Source organism: Centruroides sculpturatus, unplaced genomic scaffold, assembly GCF_000671375.1.
Source record: "Centruroides sculpturatus isolate CEXI.00-Female unplaced genomic scaffold, Cexi_2.0 scaffold207, whole genome shotgun sequence".
In the NCBI taxonomy this organism is placed as follows: Eukaryota; Metazoa; Arthropoda; class Arachnida; order Scorpiones; family Buthidae; genus Centruroides; species Centruroides sculpturatus.
The window spans coordinates 726,690-749,635 of NW_019384378.1; the positions used below are offsets into that span (position 1 = coordinate 726,690).

Genomic DNA, 22,946 nt, shown 5'->3' on the forward strand with positions numbered 1-22,946 from the left:
AATATACCATGACTTTCATATGTATATGATAAATATTATCATATACATATGATAATATTTGATGTCTGTTTTGTATGCTATGTAAAAACACAGTAATACATTCCATAGATTAAATTGTGCCTAGACGAACCTTGACCTAATTTCGATAAGGTAACAAATGTTATTTATATATAATGCATTTAATTGCTAATTATTAATATCTAATTTATTGTTCATTCAAATTTAACTAATTGCAAAAAATTAAGTAAAAAATATAGTTTTAATTTTAATTAGAATAAAAATCGTTTTAGTTTTTATTTATCCATTCAAGGTCAAAAGTAACTTGATCTATAATCCCTTGCAAGTTCAGTGTATTTGTCAGCATTTCTTCTTTAAGTGGCAGTCGCATAGTTACACAAGTAATCTAAAATTCTTAAACTACAAGGTAATGCTTTATTTAACTAATGTTTAAGCCATAAAATACAGATTAATCTGGCTAAAGTAAGTTATTTAATACGTTTTAAATTCTGTTCTAATCGAATTTGTAGTTTAAGTGTTAAGTATGATAAGTTACGTAAAATTTCCCATGTATTTTAGTAGATGTTCGTTTTTTAAAGTTAGTGCTATTCACAAATATAGATAATCCAAACAGATTAGTGTTGTTAAAGCTTGAGAGAGGCCACATTATAGCATTATACTATGGGCAATGCACTAATAGTATTTTAATGTCTGTTGCGATTAATTGCCAGAAAAAAAACTTGATTTTATTGATAAAAATGTAAAAAGGTGATAATTTCTTATACGCAGTAGCAATTAAATTTAAAAATAGATAGATACTGTATTTTTAAGCACTTATTCTTGAATGACTTTATGGTCATATATAGGTTGTATATATTATATATATGACCTTATAACTACTACGTGTCCATGCATGAATCGCCTTGAACCCAAATATAATATGTATATTTTTTAAGTAAGTAAATTATTCTGTGTATATTCAATAAAATTTGTGCAAAGTTGATTAATTATATTTTAATATGAAATAACTTTTATAAATAAACAAATTCTTATTATTAATAGCTTTATTCTCATTCTAAAATTGTAATTATAGCAAAAATATTTCTTTATATATAATGTGCTTAACCTTGGCTGTATATGTGTGATAATCTCATAGTATTGTACATATATAAAATTATTATTATTATAATTATAATTTTAGAATTAGAATAAATCTACTGATAATAAAATGGGCGAAAAGCAATGTTAAATACAAGGTTTTATTATCGTTAAGTGACTATAATTTTTGAATATATTCGGGATAAGTATTAAATTAAGTTTAACAATTACAGCAAAGAAGATATTAATACTGAAGTAAAAAATGATTTCAGAAGAAAAAGAAGCACATGAACCTGTAAATATACATTGATCTTATTTCGGTTATTTTAGCACTTTAAATATTTTCTAATTATATTAATATAGGAAGAAGAAATAAATTATATGCCAAGCAACTGGTCACATCGTTACGAAAGTGATAAAGTCATCGAAAACTTTATCAATGTTTTAAATAGATGTAATGACTAATATTATTTTGATTTAACTTTTTATAACTTATTTCATTGCTAGTTTTAATTTAGCAAATTCTTTTGTAGTGAGCGAAGATGTAACTAAAACAATTCCACATCGCGTAAACGTAAAATGTGAAAACTTCAATGGAAAAGGCATGGATATTTTCAGTGAAGATTTGCCAAATGGTATTACATTTATCGTCGTAAAATTTAAATAACGTAATTCAAAAATAATTAATTAAAAAATATCATTTCAGATTCTCCAATCTTTGCTTTCATTCATGGAGGCTTTTGGAGTGAAGGAAGGTAAAATACATTCTATTTGTATGTATTGATTAAATAATAGTAAAAAAATTGAATATTTTATGTGTAAATTAGTTAGTATAATTATCAAAGTTCAATTAAGTATGAATTAAAATATTGAATACTTATTCACAAATAAATACATTTCATTCAAGTTCAGAATTATCTCTTTCATCAGTTTTCTGGAGGCTACATTCCTGTTGTTTTTGCAGTTTTCGTTCTTCTTGCTTCTCCAGCTTTTCCTACAGTTTGGAAGTTGTATATTAGCTTCAAACGTTTCACTCTTTTCATCCTGTTTTAAGGACTGCAAACTATGGGAAATATTCTATCTCTTGGCAAAAGTAACCATTTAATGAACGAGTCATTCAACCTTGAAAGCCTAAACTTTCAAGGTTTTTAAACTTCCTTCAAATAAATTTATTTACAGAACTGTAAGAAGTACAGTAAGAGCTGAGTAAATCGGAATGATACCGAATATTTTTCCGGTTTGACAGGTTTCCGATTTTAAAAAATTTTTTAATAAAAAAAAAATCATCTCTTTCCGAAGAATTTTTCAACGGATTTTCCCATCTTATGTCTTTTCTTTTTAAATACTTGCTCCTTCTAATATGCCACTTATCACGGGATGCGAACTGGCTATCTAAATGCATTTCTTCGTTTTGATTTGTATTCAGTTAACCTTTATTATTGATTTATATTGAATTACATTCATATAAAGTCCACGCAACAACTCCAAAGAAGCAAACATCACGTTTCTGCTTTAGAGATGTTATTTGGACTTTGTTTTTGTACGGTCGTTAGGAGTTAGCGAATCAATATATAGTTATTTACATTAAGATCTTTGAACATTACACTTTGAACACAATACCAAATATCTTATGAGATTAAAATTTACGTCTGACGTAAAACCCAGTTGTAAAACATCTTTAAGGTAGGATAGGATGCAATTGTATCTCCATCCGCAAGCCGATTATTTATGATCGACAGGAAATTGTTATTCTAACGATTTAAAATTTCCCGAAATTTCTGAAATATTCAATGTACTGTACTGTATATCACGTTCTATATCAGGACTATTAAAGTTTATAAAAAAAAAGTCGTCTCATTCTACATTTTTATTGATAAAAGGGTTCGACGACCTAAAATGAATATTACAGTATCAATAACATCTTATCTATAAAATTGATTATATTTTAATATAATAAATTGTTTTTCTATAAGTTTATGTTCGAAATATTTTTACAAAAACGCTTGTTATGTCAACTTTTATTGCATTATCAGCTGGAATATCATATATACTTCGTTTTTAAATATGCTCCTTTTGACAACTTCTAGTTTTTATTTTAAGACACTAGGAAGCATATGCATATAAATGAAAGGAGAAGTATGTCTGAAACGTGTTCGATTGTAATTGTTTGGCCACTCATTAATATTATTTGACGTCACAATTAAAAAACAAATTAATGGTAATGTCCTCTATCTTGAATACTTTATTGATGGCTTATAAATTAGTATTATATATCGTTTTTAAAGTTCTATATTATAACATTCTATATTTTAATGTATTCTAGTCTTTNCATTTTTTTATATTCTTGATTTAGCAAAGAAATGTATCATTATCTAGCAAAATTATTCCGTAGCAAAGGAGTAGTTACAACTTTAATCGGTCATAACTTAGCCCCTTCTGGTAAGAAATTTTAATATTATCAATTAAAATATTACAAAATTATGTATCGTATTAGATAAATTTCGACACTGTTCAACAAAAGGAGGTTACTTGATAAGTCTACTTACATGAGAAAGTAATGCAGGAATTAAATTTGTTTTTTTTAAATTTTCCATTACTTCCAATCGCAAAATAATATAAAATTTTGTAATTAAAATTTAAAAATTAGCCTTATGTATATTGATATATGATTTTAGTAAAATTGCAGCTCTAAATGAGCGGTTTGCTACCTCCCAAATTGCATTCCAACCGCCTCATTCGGAGCTGCAATTGTATCATGATTTTTATAATTATTTATAAAAAAAATATTTAGTTTATAGAAGAATCAATGTCAAGACTTGAAAATGTTGCGATTTAAAATTGTACGAATCAAATTAATAATAAATATTAAAATATGAAGATACCACTTAAATTAATGAATCGCTGGAAGACCGCAGTGTTCTGTGCTGTGTCGTTTATTATTTCGGACTTTTAATTCTTTATACATTTCTACGGGATTATTTAAATTATCAATTCTTGAAAAGTAAATAAGTTGACTTACTTCATCTTTAAATAAATTGCAATATTATAATTCTGAATTAAATTTTTAAAACAATTATCACAATCGTACTGTGACGTTCGTATACATTAAAATGTTTATATTGTTGTAGACTTCTTTGCACACTTTTTCATGAAAAATTCAAGAATTCATTAAACTGCCATTCTTTTTAAAGATCTAATTTCAGAGCTGATTCAGAAGTTTAATGTATTTAACTCTTCAATTTTCTAATTCGATCACCCGTATAACTAAAAGTATGAAGTATTCTTATCATATCATACAGTATTTAAACTACAAGTATTTAGCATATTTATCGTAAAAACAACACAATTATTAATATACAATTTCTGAAATGTAACATTTAAATAGAATATATCATTTTTATTAACAACAATTTTTAATGAAAGTCATTTCTTTCAAATGAAAGCCACACTCACGGAAATTATTGAAGAGATCAAACAAACCATTTTGTGTCTAGTTCAATTAGCCGCAGAAAGAAAGTCAAAGTAAGCGAATGCTTTAGAAACATCATATTCCTTTATAAGCCTCAATTAACATAATTCTTACTTAATATTAATTAATAATTTATAGAGGAATCTACTTAAGTGGACATTCGTCGGGTGCTCATTTGGCAGCCATGTTTCTTTCTTCAGAATGGAAAGACAATCCGAAGATAAAAAAATACATTAAAGGTATAATTTAATTTTAATTTAAATTATATAATTTCATATTATTTTTTTGAGAAATTATAATTTTTTAGGTGTTGTACTTATATCGGGAATCTACGATATTTATCCTTTATTGAAAACTAGCGTGTTCGAAATCGTTCAGTAAGTTATAAAATCAATTTCTTATAACTAATTTTGATTAAAATAAATTAAATGCATAAAATTTATTTATAAATTTGTGTAGTTACATGATTATACTTGCGTTTTTAATTTAGTAAGGTGACTGAAAAAGCTAATCCATCCAAATTTCTAAAAGAAATTTCATCGAACTTGATAGAAACAAACATAAAAATTCTCATAGCAATAGCGGAACACGATCCTCCGAAATTTATTGAACAGTCTCAGCATTTTCAGCAGGTAAGTAAGAATAAATAAAGTGTATTATTTACAAAGTATCATTTACATCGCCAAACTTTTTTCTTTCAAAGTAATTTTATCTTATTATTATATTAAGTACTGTAAAGTCTCGTTTTATGCGGTGGATACGTTCTACAGAAAAGCGCATATAAAAAATTCGCATAAAAAAAGACTTTACTTGCCTTGAAAAAGTAGGGATACATTCCGTAATTTTCTAAAATCGCATAAAACCAAAACAACGAGTTAAAATTAACTTAAAACCGCATAAAAAAGCTTGCAGAAATTAAAAGAAATAGGCTGCTTAATAAATTACTTCAAATGTCTGAAAGAAATTCATATAAAAGCTTAAAATAAACTTGTATTCAAACTTAATAATATCCATAAGAGAAAGTTTTGGTCGAACAAGGAAAATAATATTCTGAGCAGTCGTAGCGGGTATTCTCTTGGGTTGTAACTGAAACATCTGAGTCACGTCATGTTCCTATTTAATTAAAAATACATCATTTAATATATTCATTGTCAATAAAATATACATAATTTAATTAATGTAATAACTATATATTTAGCTAACTTTTTTGCCCTATAGGAAATAGGAGGGTCTTCTTCCTGTCCATCACAAATTTAACCAGACCTACAATACGAATCACCAAGTGGTAATGAATAGGTATTATACATTTGAATCTAACTATTGATGAAGTTTTGAGATTCCAAATGTATTCTAGGTCTTGTAGGTGTCAGCACCAGTCGTCACTTTAAGTTAATTATTATACAGTTTGGCTTTTTTTATGCAGATTGCATGTAAGCAAGGTACCATGTAAAACAAAATTCGACATAAATTTGTGCTCCACTCCAAGTACTCTTTCCTAGACTCCATTATGTCACCATTTCAAATTAACAGAAAAACATTCAAATGTACTCATGTTTTTTACTAACAAGTAGCATTTTAGTCTGATATTTCTGAACATAGACCAATTTGTTATTCTGGACNTTTTTTTCAGTTTTAAGTATTTTTAATGTTTAATTACATTTATATCAAAAATTGCTAGGAACTAAAGCGATTAGATCTAGCTGTCCTTTACATCCATAAACGTTATATGTCAGTTGAACAAATGGAGTGAGCTTTGAGCGTTCCACGATTTTTGGAGACTGTCTATAGGCGGGCTTCCTAAACAAGTCTATATGTATGTTTGTCCAAGACATTTTTGGATGAAATACAAACCGCACAACTTCAAAATCGCATAAAAATAATCCGCATAAAAAGAGACCTTACAGTATACATAAAACTTAACTATAAATTAAATCTTAATTCACAGGAGAATTTTATTTATATTTATGATATTAAAATATGGATGAATGATCGCAAAATAAATGTTACCTAAAAAATAAGTACTCAATATGTGGAAACTGCCATACAATACAATATGTGAATAAAAGTAATATAAGAAAAAATCTAGAAACGAGTTGCGTAACTTATCCGGCTGTTATAAGATTTTATTTTAAAAATAACATTTATATTATTAATCATAATAAATAAAATTTTGTGTGGCGCCATCTGTTATGAGATTTTGTTATAAAAACTTTTTACATTATTTATTATTATAAAATGAAAAAAAAAATCAAATTCGACACGATTTCAATACTTTTCCTTGTTATGTATGCATAATAGCCAGGGTGATGAATAAATTCCTTATTGTAGAGTTCTAGACAGTGATTAAATGGCGTATGGAAAATTTGACTTGTAGCCAACTTTTTCATAGTCATACTCCACTGTGCTACTGAACATAATAGAAATATGGAGTATGTTGAAATAAAAAAAAGAAACTAAATGGGTTTTCTTACATAAAGGACATTATCATTAAGCTTTTAATGTACGATTGAAACAGTTGTTTCAGCTTTTGAAGAGTTATAATCTATGTGATATAAAATATTTATATCCGATTTCATAAACGTAAATAAAAATAGATTGTTATTGTTTTATTTATATTTATATAAACTATAAATTTACTAATTATTTAGTTCTATAGTGTTGTGTTCTATGTTCTATAGAAGCGATGTCCGTGGGCCGCATGCGATGTTTTTGTGCGGCCCTTTTAAAACAGTAATTATCTTGTATAGATTTTTTATTACAATGAAATATCACATGTATAGTTAAATACATTAATATGATGTATAACACCTTATCACGTACAATCAGAAATTAAAAGAGTATTAAATATTTTTAAACAAAGTTTTAAATGTATTACATACTAGCAGACCCCGCCACGCGTTGTTGTGGCTCAAAATGTATCTATTATAAATGTATAACACTTCCCCCGTGGGTGGGGAAATTTTTCGAAAAATTTCTTTTTAGTGTACATTCTCTTGACGTACCCTATTAAAACGCAATCAAAAACGCAAAAACCCGCATCTAAAATAGTATAAATAGAAGCAGAGTTCTTTACCGTAAGCCTTAATCCTAACCATCTCCCTTCAGTGGGGGAATTTCGACACGTATATTATATAAAAACACGTGCGTATTCGAATGCAGCGTTGTGTCAAAATTTCAAAGGAATCGATAGGAACAAACGAACATTACATTTTTATTTATATAGATAGATAGATGATCTGCTTTAGTTCATTTTTACAGAAAAGCATAATGCCTCACAGAAAAGCAAACTTAGGGCGTCGTACTCGTAGCGCCATCTGTTGGACATAAAAGCCTTAACCTAGATTATATATTTTAATTTATATGAATGTTTAACGGAATAATACACAGCCTATGGGTGAAAGAATTTTTGAAATCGGATGAGTAGTTTCGGAGATTACCCGCTGCAAACAAACTTACATACATACTTACAAACATTACCTCTTTATAATATTAGTATAGATATTGTATATGACATACTGTATATATATATGTATTTAATCAGTATGTTTACAATAATTTACAACAACAAATATTTTTAAATTGGCGTTTTGGTATAATGAAATTATTTTTCCTTAAATTTACCCTATGTATAATAAATGTCAAACAATAGATACATTTTTAAGTTACAATGGTCTTCTGTGTTTCCAATAAACGATAAGAAATTTTATTGTTTTATTTAAATTCTTTGGAAATAAGCCTAATAAAATATCAATTAGAATTACACATTTACGCGCGCATATAGATTTAAAATTTCAAATCATTCCGTGTTTAGATTGTTAATGGGTTTAATTATGTTTTACTGTGCAAGTTATTTGATTATAGTCAGCCACCAAGGAGGGCTTCATGTAACGGTTATATTCTGTAGGTCATTTCAAAATCAAATGACCGTTAGTTACTGGTTTTATTTTCTTTGACCTGGCATCCATTTTTAACCCACCAGTGGTCAAGCGGTCTTTGTACCCTGAACACTGGGAGTTCGGTCGTGGGTTCGAGCCTCGCTCGGACGGGCTGGCCACGTGGAGTTTTCCGGGTTTTCTTTACGTCTGTAACGCGTAAATAGGGGCCAGTTTCCCTTAAAAAGACCTCCCGGAAGGCATCCCCTAGGCAGATCGCCCAAGTGTTGCGTTACCATAACTTAACAAAACAAACTGAGGCCAATAACAAAGTTCAATTTTATACAAAATACGTCTGTAATGATACATTCCCTAACCCCAAAAGAAACGCGATGAGCATTACAGCTGCAATGGGAATCACCTATCTTTGTGAATTTTTTTTCTCAAAATTGAAGATTGTTAAATGTAAAAGTTGCAATAGATTGATCGATAAAATTTTTTTTAAATCAATTATATTGTACCTCTTGACATTAAAAAATTAAATGAAAAAATTGAAAAGCAAGTTTCATATTAAAATGCATACAGAATACTGTATACAGTAATTGTATATGTTTTGTTGTAAATAAATATGTGCGGCCCACAGTGTATTTTTATTTTTGGTTTTGGCCCAGCAAACGATTTCGGTTGGACAAAACTGTTCTATAGTAAAATTAATGATTTCTACGAAGTAATTCAACCAGATTAGTAGCATATAGACCTAATTATATTTTTAATTTCTTTTGCAGAAATTACAAGAATTTGGGGTAAGTTTAGATTATCTGTATGTCCAAGATGAAGATCATTTCTCTATTGTAGAGAAATTACATGACGAATCATTCATTTTAACACAGGTAAGATAATCGTATTATCCACTCAGAGATACAATACTGTGGGAACGACTGACGAGGGCGAGATGAAATATTTAAGGGTTTTCTGCTTGTAAAAGATTAGCTAAATACATTCACTTTATTAACTTAAAATATATTCTTGTTACATATACCAACTAAATTTTAAAAATCTAAACAATGCACTTATTCTTAAAATAATTATTACATATTAAAAGTATTGTTTGTGTTCCATTGTGCCTCACTGTATAGGGTAGTGTGGAACAGTGTGCAGTAGTGGTAGGGGCTAGATGGAACAATCATAAATAGCAACATTTAAGTGAAAACTTTTATTTATTGTTAAAATTATTTATTATTATTGTATGGAATTATGTAAATTTTCTGTAGTCACCCGATTTCCACCAGAAAACACTAGAATCAAAGGTCAGCGTCTATTGTACAGGTTTATTATTATTATTTTATGTATTGTTTTTAATGGTGTATCGTCTGTTCTTTTTTAATGAAGATTTTCTTCTTTTATTGATGAAGAAAGAAAATGTTTATATATATATATAAACATTTAAAAAACACTACAATTTGTTTATATGGCCTTCATGCCTTCATTACTTAAAATGTCAATAATCCTAGATTTACGTGAAATCTAATGTTCTATAACGCCTTTTTTGCGGAAATTTAAAATGTTACATTTTAAATTTCCGCAAATTTAAATTTAACATTTTAAATGTTAAATTTAAAATGTTACATTTACAATGAAAATGGGAACCTCGTGAATATAACGAGGTTCCCATTTTCATTACATTAAATGTAATGAAAATGGGAACCTCGTTATATTCACGAGGTTCCCATTTTCATTGTAAATGTAACATTTTAAATTTAACATTTAAAATGTTAAATTTAAATTTGCGGAAATTTAAAATGTAACATTTTAAATTTCCGCAAAAAAGGCGTTATAGAACATTAGATTTCACGTAAATCTAGGATTATTGACATTTTAAGTAATGAAGGCATGAAGGCCATATAAACAAATTGTAGTGTTTTTTAAATGTTTATATATATATATAAACATTTTCTTTCTTCATCAATAAAAGAAGAAAATCTTCATTAAAAAAGAACAGACGATACACCATTAAAAACAATACATAAAATAATAATAATAAACCTGTACAATAGACGCTGACCTTTGATTCTAGTGTTTTCTGGTGGAAATCGGGTGACTACAGAAAATTTACATAATTCCATACAATAATAATAAATAATTTTAACAATAAATAAAAGTTTTCACTTAAATGTTGCTATTTATGATTGTTCCATCTAGCCCCTACCACTACTGCACACTGTTCCACACTACCCTATACAGTGAGGCACAATGGAACACAAACAATACTTTTAATATGTAATAATTATTTTAAGAATAAGTGCATTGTTTAGATTTTTAAAATTTAGTTGGTATATGTAACAAGAATATATTTTAAGTTAATAAAGTGAATGTATTTAGCTAATCTTTTACAAGCAGAAAACCCTTAAATATTTCATCTCGCCCTCGTCAGTCGTTCCCACAGTATTGTATCTCTGAGTGGATAATACGATTATCTTACCTGTGTTAAAATGAATGATTCGTCATGTAATTTCTCTACAATNCTATCGAGAATGCCCTTTTCGATTTAATTGATGTGTGTGGAATCGTCTGTAATGCATTTAAGAGAAGACGGATGTTATGTGTTTTTTTCATCCGTAGCCTGGAAGATTTCTAGTTCGTTTTCGAGATGCATTACAGTACTTCTTTTGCTGTCTAGTATTCTCGATTTGTCTACCTCGGCTGCTTTAATAGAAACATCAAGCTTACAGCCCGATAATTCGGCAGTTCGTTTGGCTTTAATAATCAGGTTTATGAAGAAAAACTTCATACTTGCAAACTTCGTACTCGTTTGTATCCTAGCTCAATTTGCACAACCTGGCATAATGCAGTTATTGAAGCTACTGAGCGTAGTTAAAAATTAAGACAGCATCGGCACAATTATTCCAGATATTACAGGTTCTGACAAAGAATTTTCATCCTGTCACAAATAGGCTACATATTGATTATTGACAATCTGTGACATGCTATAATAAGCAAAAATTTAAAAAAAAAACTAATAAGAAGGCTTAAAAGTAATAAATACAAATCGTTTTATGGGCTAATTATACTTTCTATTTGCAAAATTTTCTCAACCTTAACACAAAATAAGAAAAAAGTAAATTTTTAAAAAATTTGAGGAATTTCCCGGGTTAAAAAACAGCCTGGATTTCGTTGGAGAAATCCTAATAAGCACACATCAAAAGTAATATATTTCATATTTTATTTTATTTAAATTTTTTAATATAGGTGTTTTTGAACCGCAATGATATACTCAGCATGTAATAGAGAAAATATTTTTAAGTTCTATTATATGTCAAAATTTGATAGGTTATTTATGATTTATAAGCTTATTTGCTGTTTACGTTATAGATAAGCCTTATTTATATCTTACGTTAGGGCTTTTCAAATGATAGGCCGATATTTTCGTGGAATGTTAAAAAGTTTGGACTATTTAAATTGATATCTGTATTATAGTTTTCGCGTATATATTGCTTGTCTGCTTATTAAAACCATTGGCCATGACAGCGATGGCAAATCTTTTTCTGAAGTTTAGTCAAAACTGAATACGAAATTTAGCAACTTCAAAGCGCGGAACGAATATTTAATTTTGGTAATTAAAAACTAACAAAAAGTGCTGATAAATTTTACCTTTTAATCTATTAAAAAGGTAAAATTTACATTTAAGCATTTAAGAGGAAAAGTAAAACAGTGTGAGATTATTCAATAGGTCACATGTTTTAAAAAAGTTGATCAAGTTTTGTTTGTTTCTTGTTTTTTCGATGGACTTGTCACATAATTGTCTCATTCCGCCGAAAATCCAGTCACGTGAGAGAGGAAGAATCATGTGTTGGACTGACGGAGCGATTTGCTAAACGGGAAAATTTTGTCGGAAACAACGTCATGTGTTTACATATTATTCGCTCTACTTTTTGCATTTTCTGGCGATTCGCTGACGTGTATACTTACTTCGCTTTAAATTTTTTTTTTCATTTCAAAGTGAGTAACACATAAGTGAGAAAACTGGTGTGTGGTATTAAAAAATGTAATACTGTACTATCTAAATATTCAATGAAATCGTCACGCGGATTACTGAGTGAGCAAGCACGATCTCTGTCTTCAAAAACGATGTGAATTCCCTGACAAAATAATACCGTGAGGCTGTCAATCAGACACATTATAATAAACACATTAAATAATAATACCCGTAAATAAAAATTTTGATAAAGTGTGCAGTGTAACCTTTCGACTGTACAGTATATTTTTAAAAGACGAAAGTAGATAAGAATAGTTATATTATAAACGGAACTAAACAAATATTGAACTAAAAACTACGGAATTTGAGAAAAAAAATCCATTGTCTGTTCAAATAGAGAACGAAAATTTACCCTTTGCAATTTGGCATTTCGGGAAACTGCTCGTACTGACCTCGGAAATGTTTATTTTTAATAAAAGTACAATAGGAAAAGATGAAATATTTTTATTTAACAGATGAGTAATTTAATAGAGTAAGTTAATAATTTTTTATTTAATAAATAACTAATAGTAATAATTTGTGATGTTTTCTCATGTATCAGTCATGCTGATTATCTTCTTTTAGTGTCTTTCAGCAATTTATTATTACTACTTTAAAAAATATATATATATATTAAGTATTCATTTAAATTTTTATTATAAGATAATTAGAATTTATTAGTATTATTAGAATGTTGTGTAAATCAAATTCATTCTGAACTTATTTTCAGAATTTGTTAGTCTGAACACCTTTATAATGAAGACGTTTAAGTGAGTTGAGTTTAAATGCAATTTTTGCACATAAAAATGTGCTGTTCTGTATAAGTTGATATGTCAATTCTGAATGTGTAAATAAAATAAATTTGGAAAATCAGAATGAAAATTTTTAAGAGAATTTTAATTCTAAAGAGAAAAAGAGAATTTTTATAATCGAGAAATTGATGTAACATTTTCTCTGCCAGATGGAAGGGGTTTCGCAAGAATTCCATTAATGGTTAAGTATCCATTTTGAGCAATAGCGTAATCGATATGTTCTGGATAGTTATCTTCTGGAAGAATATATTCCCATTTATATTCATTCAACCGATTTGTATGTTTGTCTTCGTGTCTAGCGTGTACCTTTAACGAATATATACCAAAATATGAATATTTTATAAAATAACTAGAAAATATTATGATATTCACTTAATTAAAACTATAATTGAATGTATCGAAAACATTATTTAAAACTTTAATTGTAATTGGACAGGAATAGAGGTGACTACTTGTAGAGCTACAGAAGACGTAACAGAAAGTACGTATAATGCATTAACTTATACCAGCATATTATTATAAAAAATATGTTAACTTAATTTGAGTATCTTCATAATTTATATTTTTAATATAGTCTTTATCATTGAAATATAAATTGTTATATCTTTTAAAGGATTGATTTTATGTAAGCATATTTTAAAAAATAGTCAATTGAAATAGTTTCGGGCAAGAGAAAAAGTGACTTTTTGGTCAGTGTTGAGATAAATACATAAACGCAAACCAGAAATATCCAAAATATTAGTTTAAAAGATATAAATAAATTCTCATTCTGTGAGTATACTAAATAATAACATTAAAGGAATTGTTTTTATATAGAAAAATAAGCGTAAAGTTATTGTAAATATTTTAAATTTAGAAAACTAAAACTTCCTAACGCATCGTTTATCATATCTGTGGGTTATAATTGGCCTATACCAAATCAAACACTGCCGAAAATTTAGAATATTAACTTCAAATTCAATTACTGTAGTAGCATACATATTATTCTTTACACTTAACAAAAAGCTTTATGATGTTTTTACATGTATGATCTTCAATAACGTATGCATATTCATTAAATTGATCCATAAATTTTAATCATTATCTTAAATAGATTTATAAATCTTACTTGTATGAAATTTCTCTTGGAAGTAACAGAAATATCTTCGGGTAAATATCCTTTCATGTCGAGACAAAGATTTAAATATTTTCCATTACTTTTGTCTTCGACCGTAGGAAGATAATTATCTGTACTTTCTTGATTTCGTATCGAACCGGATGATTCCGGCAGAAATCTCCTCGAATCATCCACGTGTCGCGTAGAATCTGACAAACTAAAAGTTGGTTGAGATGATGATGGTGATGGTGTCCCTATCAATTCTCGTTCGCGATAAGTCACTTGACCTCCTAATCGATTTATTTCCATTGCCAATCTTTGCATTTCCTCGCTGAATCTATCTCTAGAAGTAGTTAAACTTCGCTCAATATTATCGTAAGTGTTTCTAGGAGATTCTCTCTGATCCATTTTAAAGCTGTTTGGAAGGTGTTTATATTTTATAATTACTTGTCGATATAAAATTATTAATTATTTTATTTAAAATATATTAACATAAAAATTTTTATCTTAATATAATTACTTACATGTCTCAAACTTAATTAACACAGAATAAATTTATAAATTTACTACTTAATTTTAATATTGCCTAAATATAATGTTTTTACAGATCTATTATTGTATTTAACTATTATTGTGATAAAACAGATAATAATTAATAATGCTTTATATTATTAACACTCATTTTTCAACCATTTGTTTAAATTTTCTACTGTTTCTGTATTATAACTATTAATATAATTGATTATTATTATTGCAATACGACTGAGAAATGTCATAATTTTGGCTTCATATTTTCAATATAGCAGAATTCGAACAAAATGCAATTAATAAATTTTAAATCTTCAGTTTCTGTTTGAATAAATCATAGAATATGATGCCTATTGAATTCAATAGAATATGATGCCTATCAATATGGAAATGTTTAGGAGAAGCATTTACATATATATAACGTATAAAACGTAATACAAAAATTATCACTTTGTAAATGTGTATCGTAGCCTATCTATTATGAAGGGATGATTGGTTAATTGATATGAACACGAGTATGGATGGGTGTAATTTGCAATGGCATCGGTCCTAGCATGGATTAGGGATGGGAAATAATGCATTACGATGACTAAATTCCTGTTTTTATTTTTAATTTTAAACTAATTCGTAAGACTAGTTTCTTAAATTCACAAACATAAACAGCGAAGATACGAATAAAAACGATTTATATTTTAAATCTTTAATACTCTTTACACGTTTCAAACATTTATTTCTTTCGAATAGACATAAATACATTTTTGAAACATCGATTCTTTAATAACCACATTGTGACAGATTTCGTATTTTAAAGTAGTAACTGAGAAATAAAGAAGTTCTATTTTCTATACGTTTGAAATACCTGAATATAAAGTGACAATAAAAACTGAAAACTCATCGTAAATAAATTTTCATTTGTGTTTTTAATAATTAATTTCTCGTTTCTTATAGCATAAAAATTAAAAATTTTATATTTATTTTATGATTTCTTCTAAACTAAAAGTATGTTTCTTCTTATTATAAGTTTCTTGTCAAAATTGATGGTCTCAAATTCTTTCTTGTGAAAAAAGCAGAAATTTGCGAAATCTATCAAAGTTTTTTTTTCTTCTCAGCATGTTGTTGTTCCGCAAGATTATTGCGATTTGAGGTATTTATATGCAAAAAAAAGGAGCGCTGCTGGTGTGTTTTTTGTGCAGTTCGAATTTGGCATTCCTTTTTGTATAATTAAGTTAGTACTTGAAAGAATTAATTATTGGTTTAAATGTTTTTATTTAATTTACCATCATTGTTATTCTTATTTTGTTGGAGATTGGAGGTGTGGAACAGAATCGGGACCAATGTCTCGTACTTCTCTTCCCCCCATGGTAAAGGTTCGTCGTCCATCGGAAAACTTCGACGTTTTCCTACTGGTGTTAATTAATTAAAGATTTCACGTCTTGAAGATTATTTTCCGTCTCAGGAAGTGATTCTCCAATTCCCGAGAAATTTCTTTCTTTTTTGAAGAACAGTTCGAAATTATTTTGTCTAAGTTGGATGAATTGTCGTCAAAATTCGACTGGCTAACTAATTTGCATAAAGAACACGAAGAACGACTGACTGTATTGAAGAGAGCTAACAACGTTTAAATCAGTATGTATTGATAATTTTTCTATGCAGTCTTTTCTTTTTTTTTTTTTGTTGGATTCATTTCACAACGAATAATATAGTCATATCTGGTTTAATTGGCAATGATGAGGAATTAACAAATAACGTTACAGAATTTCTTAAGTTGATTAAAAGAGAAAACGTAGAATACATTTCTCCGAAAATTTGTTACAGAATTCCAAAAAACCAGTTTAATTTTAGTAGAATTTAATGGTTTGAATGATAAAAAATTGGTATTTAAAAACTTAAAACGAATTCAAGAGATTCGGATTTATTCTAGGGTTAAAGTTTTTGACGATTTGACTTTTAGATGTAGGATAAGGCTGGAAAAACTTTTGCTTCATTTTAAGAAGGCAAAATTTTTGAATAAAACTGCCTATTTAAGAGCCGATTGTTTGATAATACCTAGAAAATTTTACTTATAACTTGGAGACTAATGAGCTGCAGAAGATAGATGTGTTTTTTTAAGACAGAAATAGCACTCAGAAAGTTTAATAAGAGTTAAAATAGAGGACAGAACTGTTAATAGTTCTTCAGTGAGAATTTTTTCTTGGAACTGTCAGAGAACATTTAGTATGACTCTAAAAGGGCAAGAATTTGTTGAGATTCTGCAAACTTATGACGTTATTGCTATGGTCGAAACCTGGTTGACTTTAAAGATAAGATTTATATGCAAATATAAATTGTCTTCTATATGCGGACAATGTTCTTTTAATGACAAATTCAGTTGTGGCTTTTCGGGAGAGATTAAATATGCTTCAATAATACTGTCACAACAATCATTTAATGGTTAATTTATAAAAAAAAACGAAAATAATGATTTTTCGTAGAGGAGGCAAATTAAAAAATCAGATAAATTTTATTCGGAGAAACATAAGTTGGAAGCTGTTTCAAATTTTAAATATTTGGAATTTATTTTACTCTTCGTAATACTTTTTCTTTCCATTTGGAGAAAGCGATAATTGAGGCTAAGGTAAAAATCTTTATAAATTACTTGTCAAAATGGAAATATCGTCGCTTAATAACTATTTTAGATTATTTGATGTGTTAATTAGATCGATCATTTTATATGCATTCCGATTTGGGGGAAGTTGGTGGTTGATAAAGTGGAAAAAATACAACTATTCTTTTTTAAGCAGGGTTTTCGTCTAAATCGTTCTGTGCCTGGCCCCCGTGATAAGGATGATACTAGGTAGACCACTTCTCGCTGTGAGTTTATCACTGAATTTGCTTCGATTTTGAAAGAAAATTATTGCCTTGCCAGGAAATGATTACAAACAACTGATATATATTAATTAAACTTTTATCATCTAGTAAAACGGCACCGTGGGAAATGTTACCCACTACTATTGATAAATTGTTGAATAATCTTGATTATCGTTTGAAAGTTGTTTGGATTATCCTGACTAGGGTTTCTCATTTCCCGATCCTTTGCTTGTCCCGGAATTTCGAAAAAACGATATAATTAATTATTTTTAAGATATATTATTCGATTTCAAGATTTATTTTATAACTATTTTTCATTTTTTAAGTAATTTAATACGTCCTGCATCCTTCAAAATAATATTATTGATAATGCTGTGTAAAATATGTATTAAAAATTACCTTTTGAATTACGTAGAAATTTTCACAAATAAGAAAAAATTGATTAAAGTTTGCTGGAAACTGCTTACAACAAAAATGCTTTTGAATTGAATTGAGTTGAAAATTTAAAGGAAAAAAATAAATAAATAAACTTAGATCAAACTTCTAACTTAGAAGATAATTTTCGATTTTTAAAAATAAAACATATTATAAAAATTTATAATAATATTTTGTATTAAGATTTTAGAAAGCAAAGATGGTCAATATTCCGGTCACTCAGTTTGGTTCTTATTTTAGTAATGAAAAGTTCCGCTACCGAGATTGCCCTTTCCGATTCAATTGATGTGGATGGAATCGTCTTTAATGCATTTAAGAGAAGACAGATGATGTGTGTTTTCTCACCCGTAGCCTCGAATATTTCTAGTTCGTTTTCGACATGCGTTGAAGTACTACTTTTGCTGTGTAGTATTCTTGATTTGTCTACCTCGGCTACTTTAATAGCGGCATCAAACTTATAACCCGATATTCTGAAATTCGTTTGGCTTTAATCATCAGGTTTATGAAGAAAAACTTCATACTCGTTTGTATCCTTGCCCAATTTGCACAACTTGGCATAATGCAGTTATTGAAACTACTAGGCATGATTAAAAATTAAGACAGACAACAGTGCGATTATTCAAGATATTACCAGTTCTGACAAGTAAAGAATTTTGAGTGTCCTGCCACAAATAGGCTACATATTGATTATTAACAATCTGTGACATGCAAAAATTTAAAAAAAACTAATAAGCAGGCTTAAAATTAATAAATACAAATGTATTCTGACAGTTTGAGTTAATTATACTTTCTATTTGCAAAAGTTTCTCAACCTTAACACAAAATAAGAAAAAAGTAAATTTTTAAAAAATTTGCGGGATTTCCCGGGATGAGAAGAATTTCTCGGTTTTCAGGATCCCGGCTGTTTTTTAACCCGAGAGAGGGAGTTCTAATCCTGACGAGAGAGTTTTTTAACAGATTGTGAACAAAAGTTGAGAGATACATGGCATATACTGACAACAAGATGTTTATTTGCAGGAGAAAGATTGGGGGAAGGTGGGGCAAGATGAGAACGTTAAGGTTTGAAAAGTCATAACATGACAACCACTTTGATGAGAACAATAATTTTTTTATTCTCGGCAACTACAACATTTGATAATATATAATACATAATTTAATTTTTGAAAAACGTTTCTAAAAACAAGAAAATTTAATATTTTAAAATGATATGTAAATGCACCATCTTGCCCACACGTGGGGTAAGATGGGGATGATATTTTTATATACAAGAAAGACAAATTATAACGGTTAAACTGTCGTTTTCTTCAATATTGGCGCAAGAACAGTGTGCCCATTTATCACAACGGCTACAGTTAGCCCAACTCTGTAGATACAGAGTATAACCGTCCACAATAGAGGCATTCTGTGTCATTTGTCTTTTGTTTCTTGTTAGGCCTACCCTTGCTGAAGGGGCCTGTTTGTCGTCTCTGCAGCAATAAAGTCTGCCTCCGAAAATACTTCTGGATTCATAGGTCATATTCATGGTCAACCTGGGGCTAGACGGGTACCCCATCTTACCCCAAAGTACACTTTTCATACTGACTGCAAACACAGGTAAACTTTATTTCAAAACTAAACAATTACAGTCTTAAAGGTTACTTCGAATACCATAATATCTTCATCTAAAAGTTAATGTAAAAGTTCATAATGATACTTACTTTATAGAAACTTTTTAGCAGGCGTAAAATTATATGAAGTATTGTTGAAACATGAAAAACTGTCTTACTTCCAAACAAAGAGAGCGATTTGGACGTTCTCTCGCTCCATGATCCCTTTTGAAGTAGACATTTAGTTCCCCAAATAACAGCTAGATAAAAGCGCATTAACCACAAATAAACAGACGTCCCAGTCTTTCCCCATGACCCTATCTTGCACCACCTTCCCCTATATAATCTTAAAATCCTAGGTAATATTTCTTCATTCCTTGGAGTTCTTCGATTTACTTATTATCTAATATAAATTATAAAATTAAATCACTATTTATTCAACTTCGTTTAAACGAATATATTATTACTTTAAATGGCAAAAGAATCAACGTATCAAATAACGCTGAATGTTCATTCTGTAAGATGACGGTAGCGACGATGGTCAATTACTTGTTTACGAGTTGTGATTCTCTTTATGAAATAAGATTTCATATTTTTGGGATTGATTACAACTATATTAATTTATTAGCGAGGTTGAGGCCGAAGTTTTAAACGCAAAAACGTGTACGTCGGACGTTCAGCGCCGCTTTTCTGTAAGCCTAGAAGTTTGACAATGGTGTTTGGATAGTCAGTGGAATCATGTTCGACATTACAAACACCATTGTCAAACTTTTAGGCTTAAAGGAAAGCGTCCGACGTACACGTTTTCGCGTTTAGAACTTCGGCTTCATCCTCGCTATTGGAAGAATTTTCCAGTACGACTATGCTTTATAAATTGTATAAGGTTTTTGTACAATCACTAAAATTATTGTAATAATATTATTCACTCACCTCCTTATAAAAGTAATTTGCTAAATCAATAAAAGGTATTTATTATTATTATTTTATTATATGCAAAAAACCGGCTCAAGATGGTTTAGAGCAGAGATTGCAAACTAGCGGTCCGTTAAGGCTTCATATCCGGTTTGCGGCCTCGATTTCTAAAAAATCAACGTTTCTAACGTCTTGCAAGAATTAAAACAGAAAAAATTCAAATATCTGATGTTTACGTAAGTTGTAAAAGCCTGATAATAAAAGGGCCTTTGTTAGAGCCTTTTTTAAAAATTACAGTATGTTTTGGTTTACCGAAAAATAATGAATACGGCCCGCGTCTGATATACGTTTATTTGAGTTTGAGACCCTTGGTTAAGAGCATATAATTCACTCAGGTGTTGGCGGTACTGAAGAACTAAATATTTTCACAGTTTATATCAAAATATTTTTCTTTTTCATAATGGCGTAATTAAATTAAATTGTGATTATTTGTGTTTNTAGAAAAAAATTCAAATATCTGATGTTTACGTAAGTCGTAAAAGTCTGATAATAAAAGGGCCTTTGTTAGAGCCTTTTTTTTAAAAATTACAGTACGTTTTGGTTTACCGAAAAATAATGAATACGGCCCGCATCTGATATACGTTTATTTGAGTTTGAGACCCTTGGTTAAGAGCATATAATTCACTCAGATGTTGGCGGTACTGAAGAACTAAGTATTTTCACAGTTTATATCAAAATATTTTTCTTTTTCATAATGGCGTAATTAAATTAAATTGTGATTATTTGTGATTAGCAGCACCGTTGCTTGCACAGATAAAGTGTATATTCGTAACTGTGCCAACTGTGTATACTTTTCTTTATAGATCTATGCTTATAGACACCATCTGTTGAGATTGCGAATGAAGACACAGTAATCCAATTTATTATATAAATGTCTACTAAGGACACAAAGTCATATGAATTAACACAGTAATCCCTTTGCTTCAAAATTGCGTTTCGTATGCGCTGGTTATTTTAAACAAAAATGTTTTTCTCTGAGATTGTATTTTTTTACTCTTTTTTTTTCTTACTGTTACCAAATTATTGTTCACACGTACCCAAAATTTTTCTATAGCCATATTTTGGTGTTTGCACAACGCTTTTTCTTGTTCCATTTCAAGTAAAACGATAATCGGGAACAGAAATTAATTTTAGTTTTCGTTTTCAATTTTGAATATTTTCAGAAATGAGGAGCACATCTCTGTACACTCACAAAAGGAAGCCGCCACAGATTTCAGTAATAATATACAGTATTTGTATAGAACCTTTATTGAGCGAAGGGAGAAACGTTTTAAAAGAAATCGAAGTTTAAAAACTCCCAAGTGACTTATGAGTTTGCTTTGTGTAACCTTTCAACGAGAACTCTGTATCTTGGCAGCACCATATCTGACTGATAATTGCTAGATCGTTAGTTCGCATATCTACTAGTAAATGTTTTTTTAAATCAATGCAATTTTACAGTATATAAAATAATTATAAATTACATGAATTTATGCATTGGCTATTTATTTTCTATTTAAAAAAATGTAAATTTTCTTTCTTTAAAAATTTACTTTCGAAATTTCTGTATGTTAAAAGTAAATTTAAAGCATTTTTTTCATTTAGGAATGTAAGAATATCTTGAACAACTTGACATTTTAAACAATTAAATAAGCGCAAAAACTTATTAGTTGTTACTAATTTTCGAATATCGTATTAAATTGTTATATGTGAAGATAAACAATCATCTTTCGATGTCGTTTCTTATTGTTTACATCATCAAAGCTTATAAAACAAGCAGGCAATAAAAGTAAATTAAAATTATGATTTTATCATTCTTATGTTATAAACTATAAAATAATTTATTTTTAACAGACAACAATTCCGAAAACGTTTCAGAAGCTTGTTTTCTCCTTTTGCTCAATAAAAGTTTATACCAAGGCTTATCCATACACAATATTACTGAAATCGGTGACGACCACGTCGAACAAACCTCTATAAAATCACACACATTCTTATTTACTCTTAAAAAGATTATTCTAATTTAGTAAATTTTAATGTGTAATTTTTATTCTTATAAATTTTATTTATTTCAAAATTAATTAAATGTATATTTTTAAATTTTATTTCAGAGAATCATAAATCTCATATGTGAAGAAAAATGAAAGAATAACGACAATTTATTTGAGTATAAATTTATATTATTTTTAAATAATTAAATATTGCGTGTCTTTTTTAATTTTTTAATTATTATTTTTATGTTT

At 28.6% G+C, this 22,946-nt stretch overlaps 2 protein-coding genes across 6 annotated transcripts in view; one reads left to right on the forward strand and one right to left on the reverse strand.

The window, feature by feature from the left end:
• Window positions 1-303: 303 nt before the first annotated feature.
• Window positions 304-22,946, forward strand: part of LOC111617815 (kynurenine formamidase-like) — a 54,527-nt gene continuing 31,884 nt past the window's right edge. For 2 of the 5 annotated variants that reach the window (XM_023359123.1, XM_023359122.1), the window contains exons 1-12: window positions 304-424; window positions 1,329-1,390; window positions 1,459-1,549; window positions 1,629-1,730; window positions 1,802-1,850; window positions 3,449-3,534; window positions 4,539-4,617; window positions 4,703-4,803; window positions 4,872-4,941; window positions 5,055-5,196; window positions 9,222-9,326; window positions 22,815-22,870. In XM_023359123.1, coding sequence (XP_023214891.1) covers window positions 1,358-1,390; window positions 1,459-1,549; window positions 1,629-1,730; window positions 1,802-1,850; window positions 3,449-3,534; window positions 4,539-4,617; window positions 4,703-4,803; window positions 4,872-4,941; window positions 5,055-5,196; window positions 9,222-9,326; window positions 22,815-22,847 — 891 coding nt within the window. In that variant the 5' untranslated portion in view covers window positions 304-424; window positions 1,329-1,357 and the 3' untranslated portion in view covers window positions 22,848-22,870. Of the gene's footprint in view, window positions 425-1,328; window positions 1,391-1,458; window positions 1,550-1,628; window positions 1,731-1,801; window positions 1,851-3,448; window positions 3,535-4,538; window positions 4,618-4,702; window positions 4,804-4,871; window positions 4,942-5,054; window positions 5,197-9,221; window positions 9,327-13,178; window positions 13,365-13,696; window positions 13,742-22,814; window positions 22,924-22,946 lie in introns of those variants that run through there. The other 3 variants (XM_023359120.1, XM_023359125.1, XM_023359124.1) reach the window with 3 other exon arrangements.
• LOC111617816 lies at window positions 13,364-15,010 on the reverse strand. The gene is made up of 3 exons (XM_023359126.1): window positions 14,881-15,010; window positions 14,369-14,771; window positions 13,364-13,566 (listed from the first exon to the last, which is right to left on the reverse strand). The coding sequence occupies exons 2-3, from the start codon at window positions 14,762-14,764 to the stop codon at window positions 13,372-13,374; spliced, it is 591 nt and encodes a 196-aa protein (XP_023214894.1). The 5' UTR covers window positions 14,765-14,771; window positions 14,881-15,010; the 3' UTR covers window positions 13,364-13,371.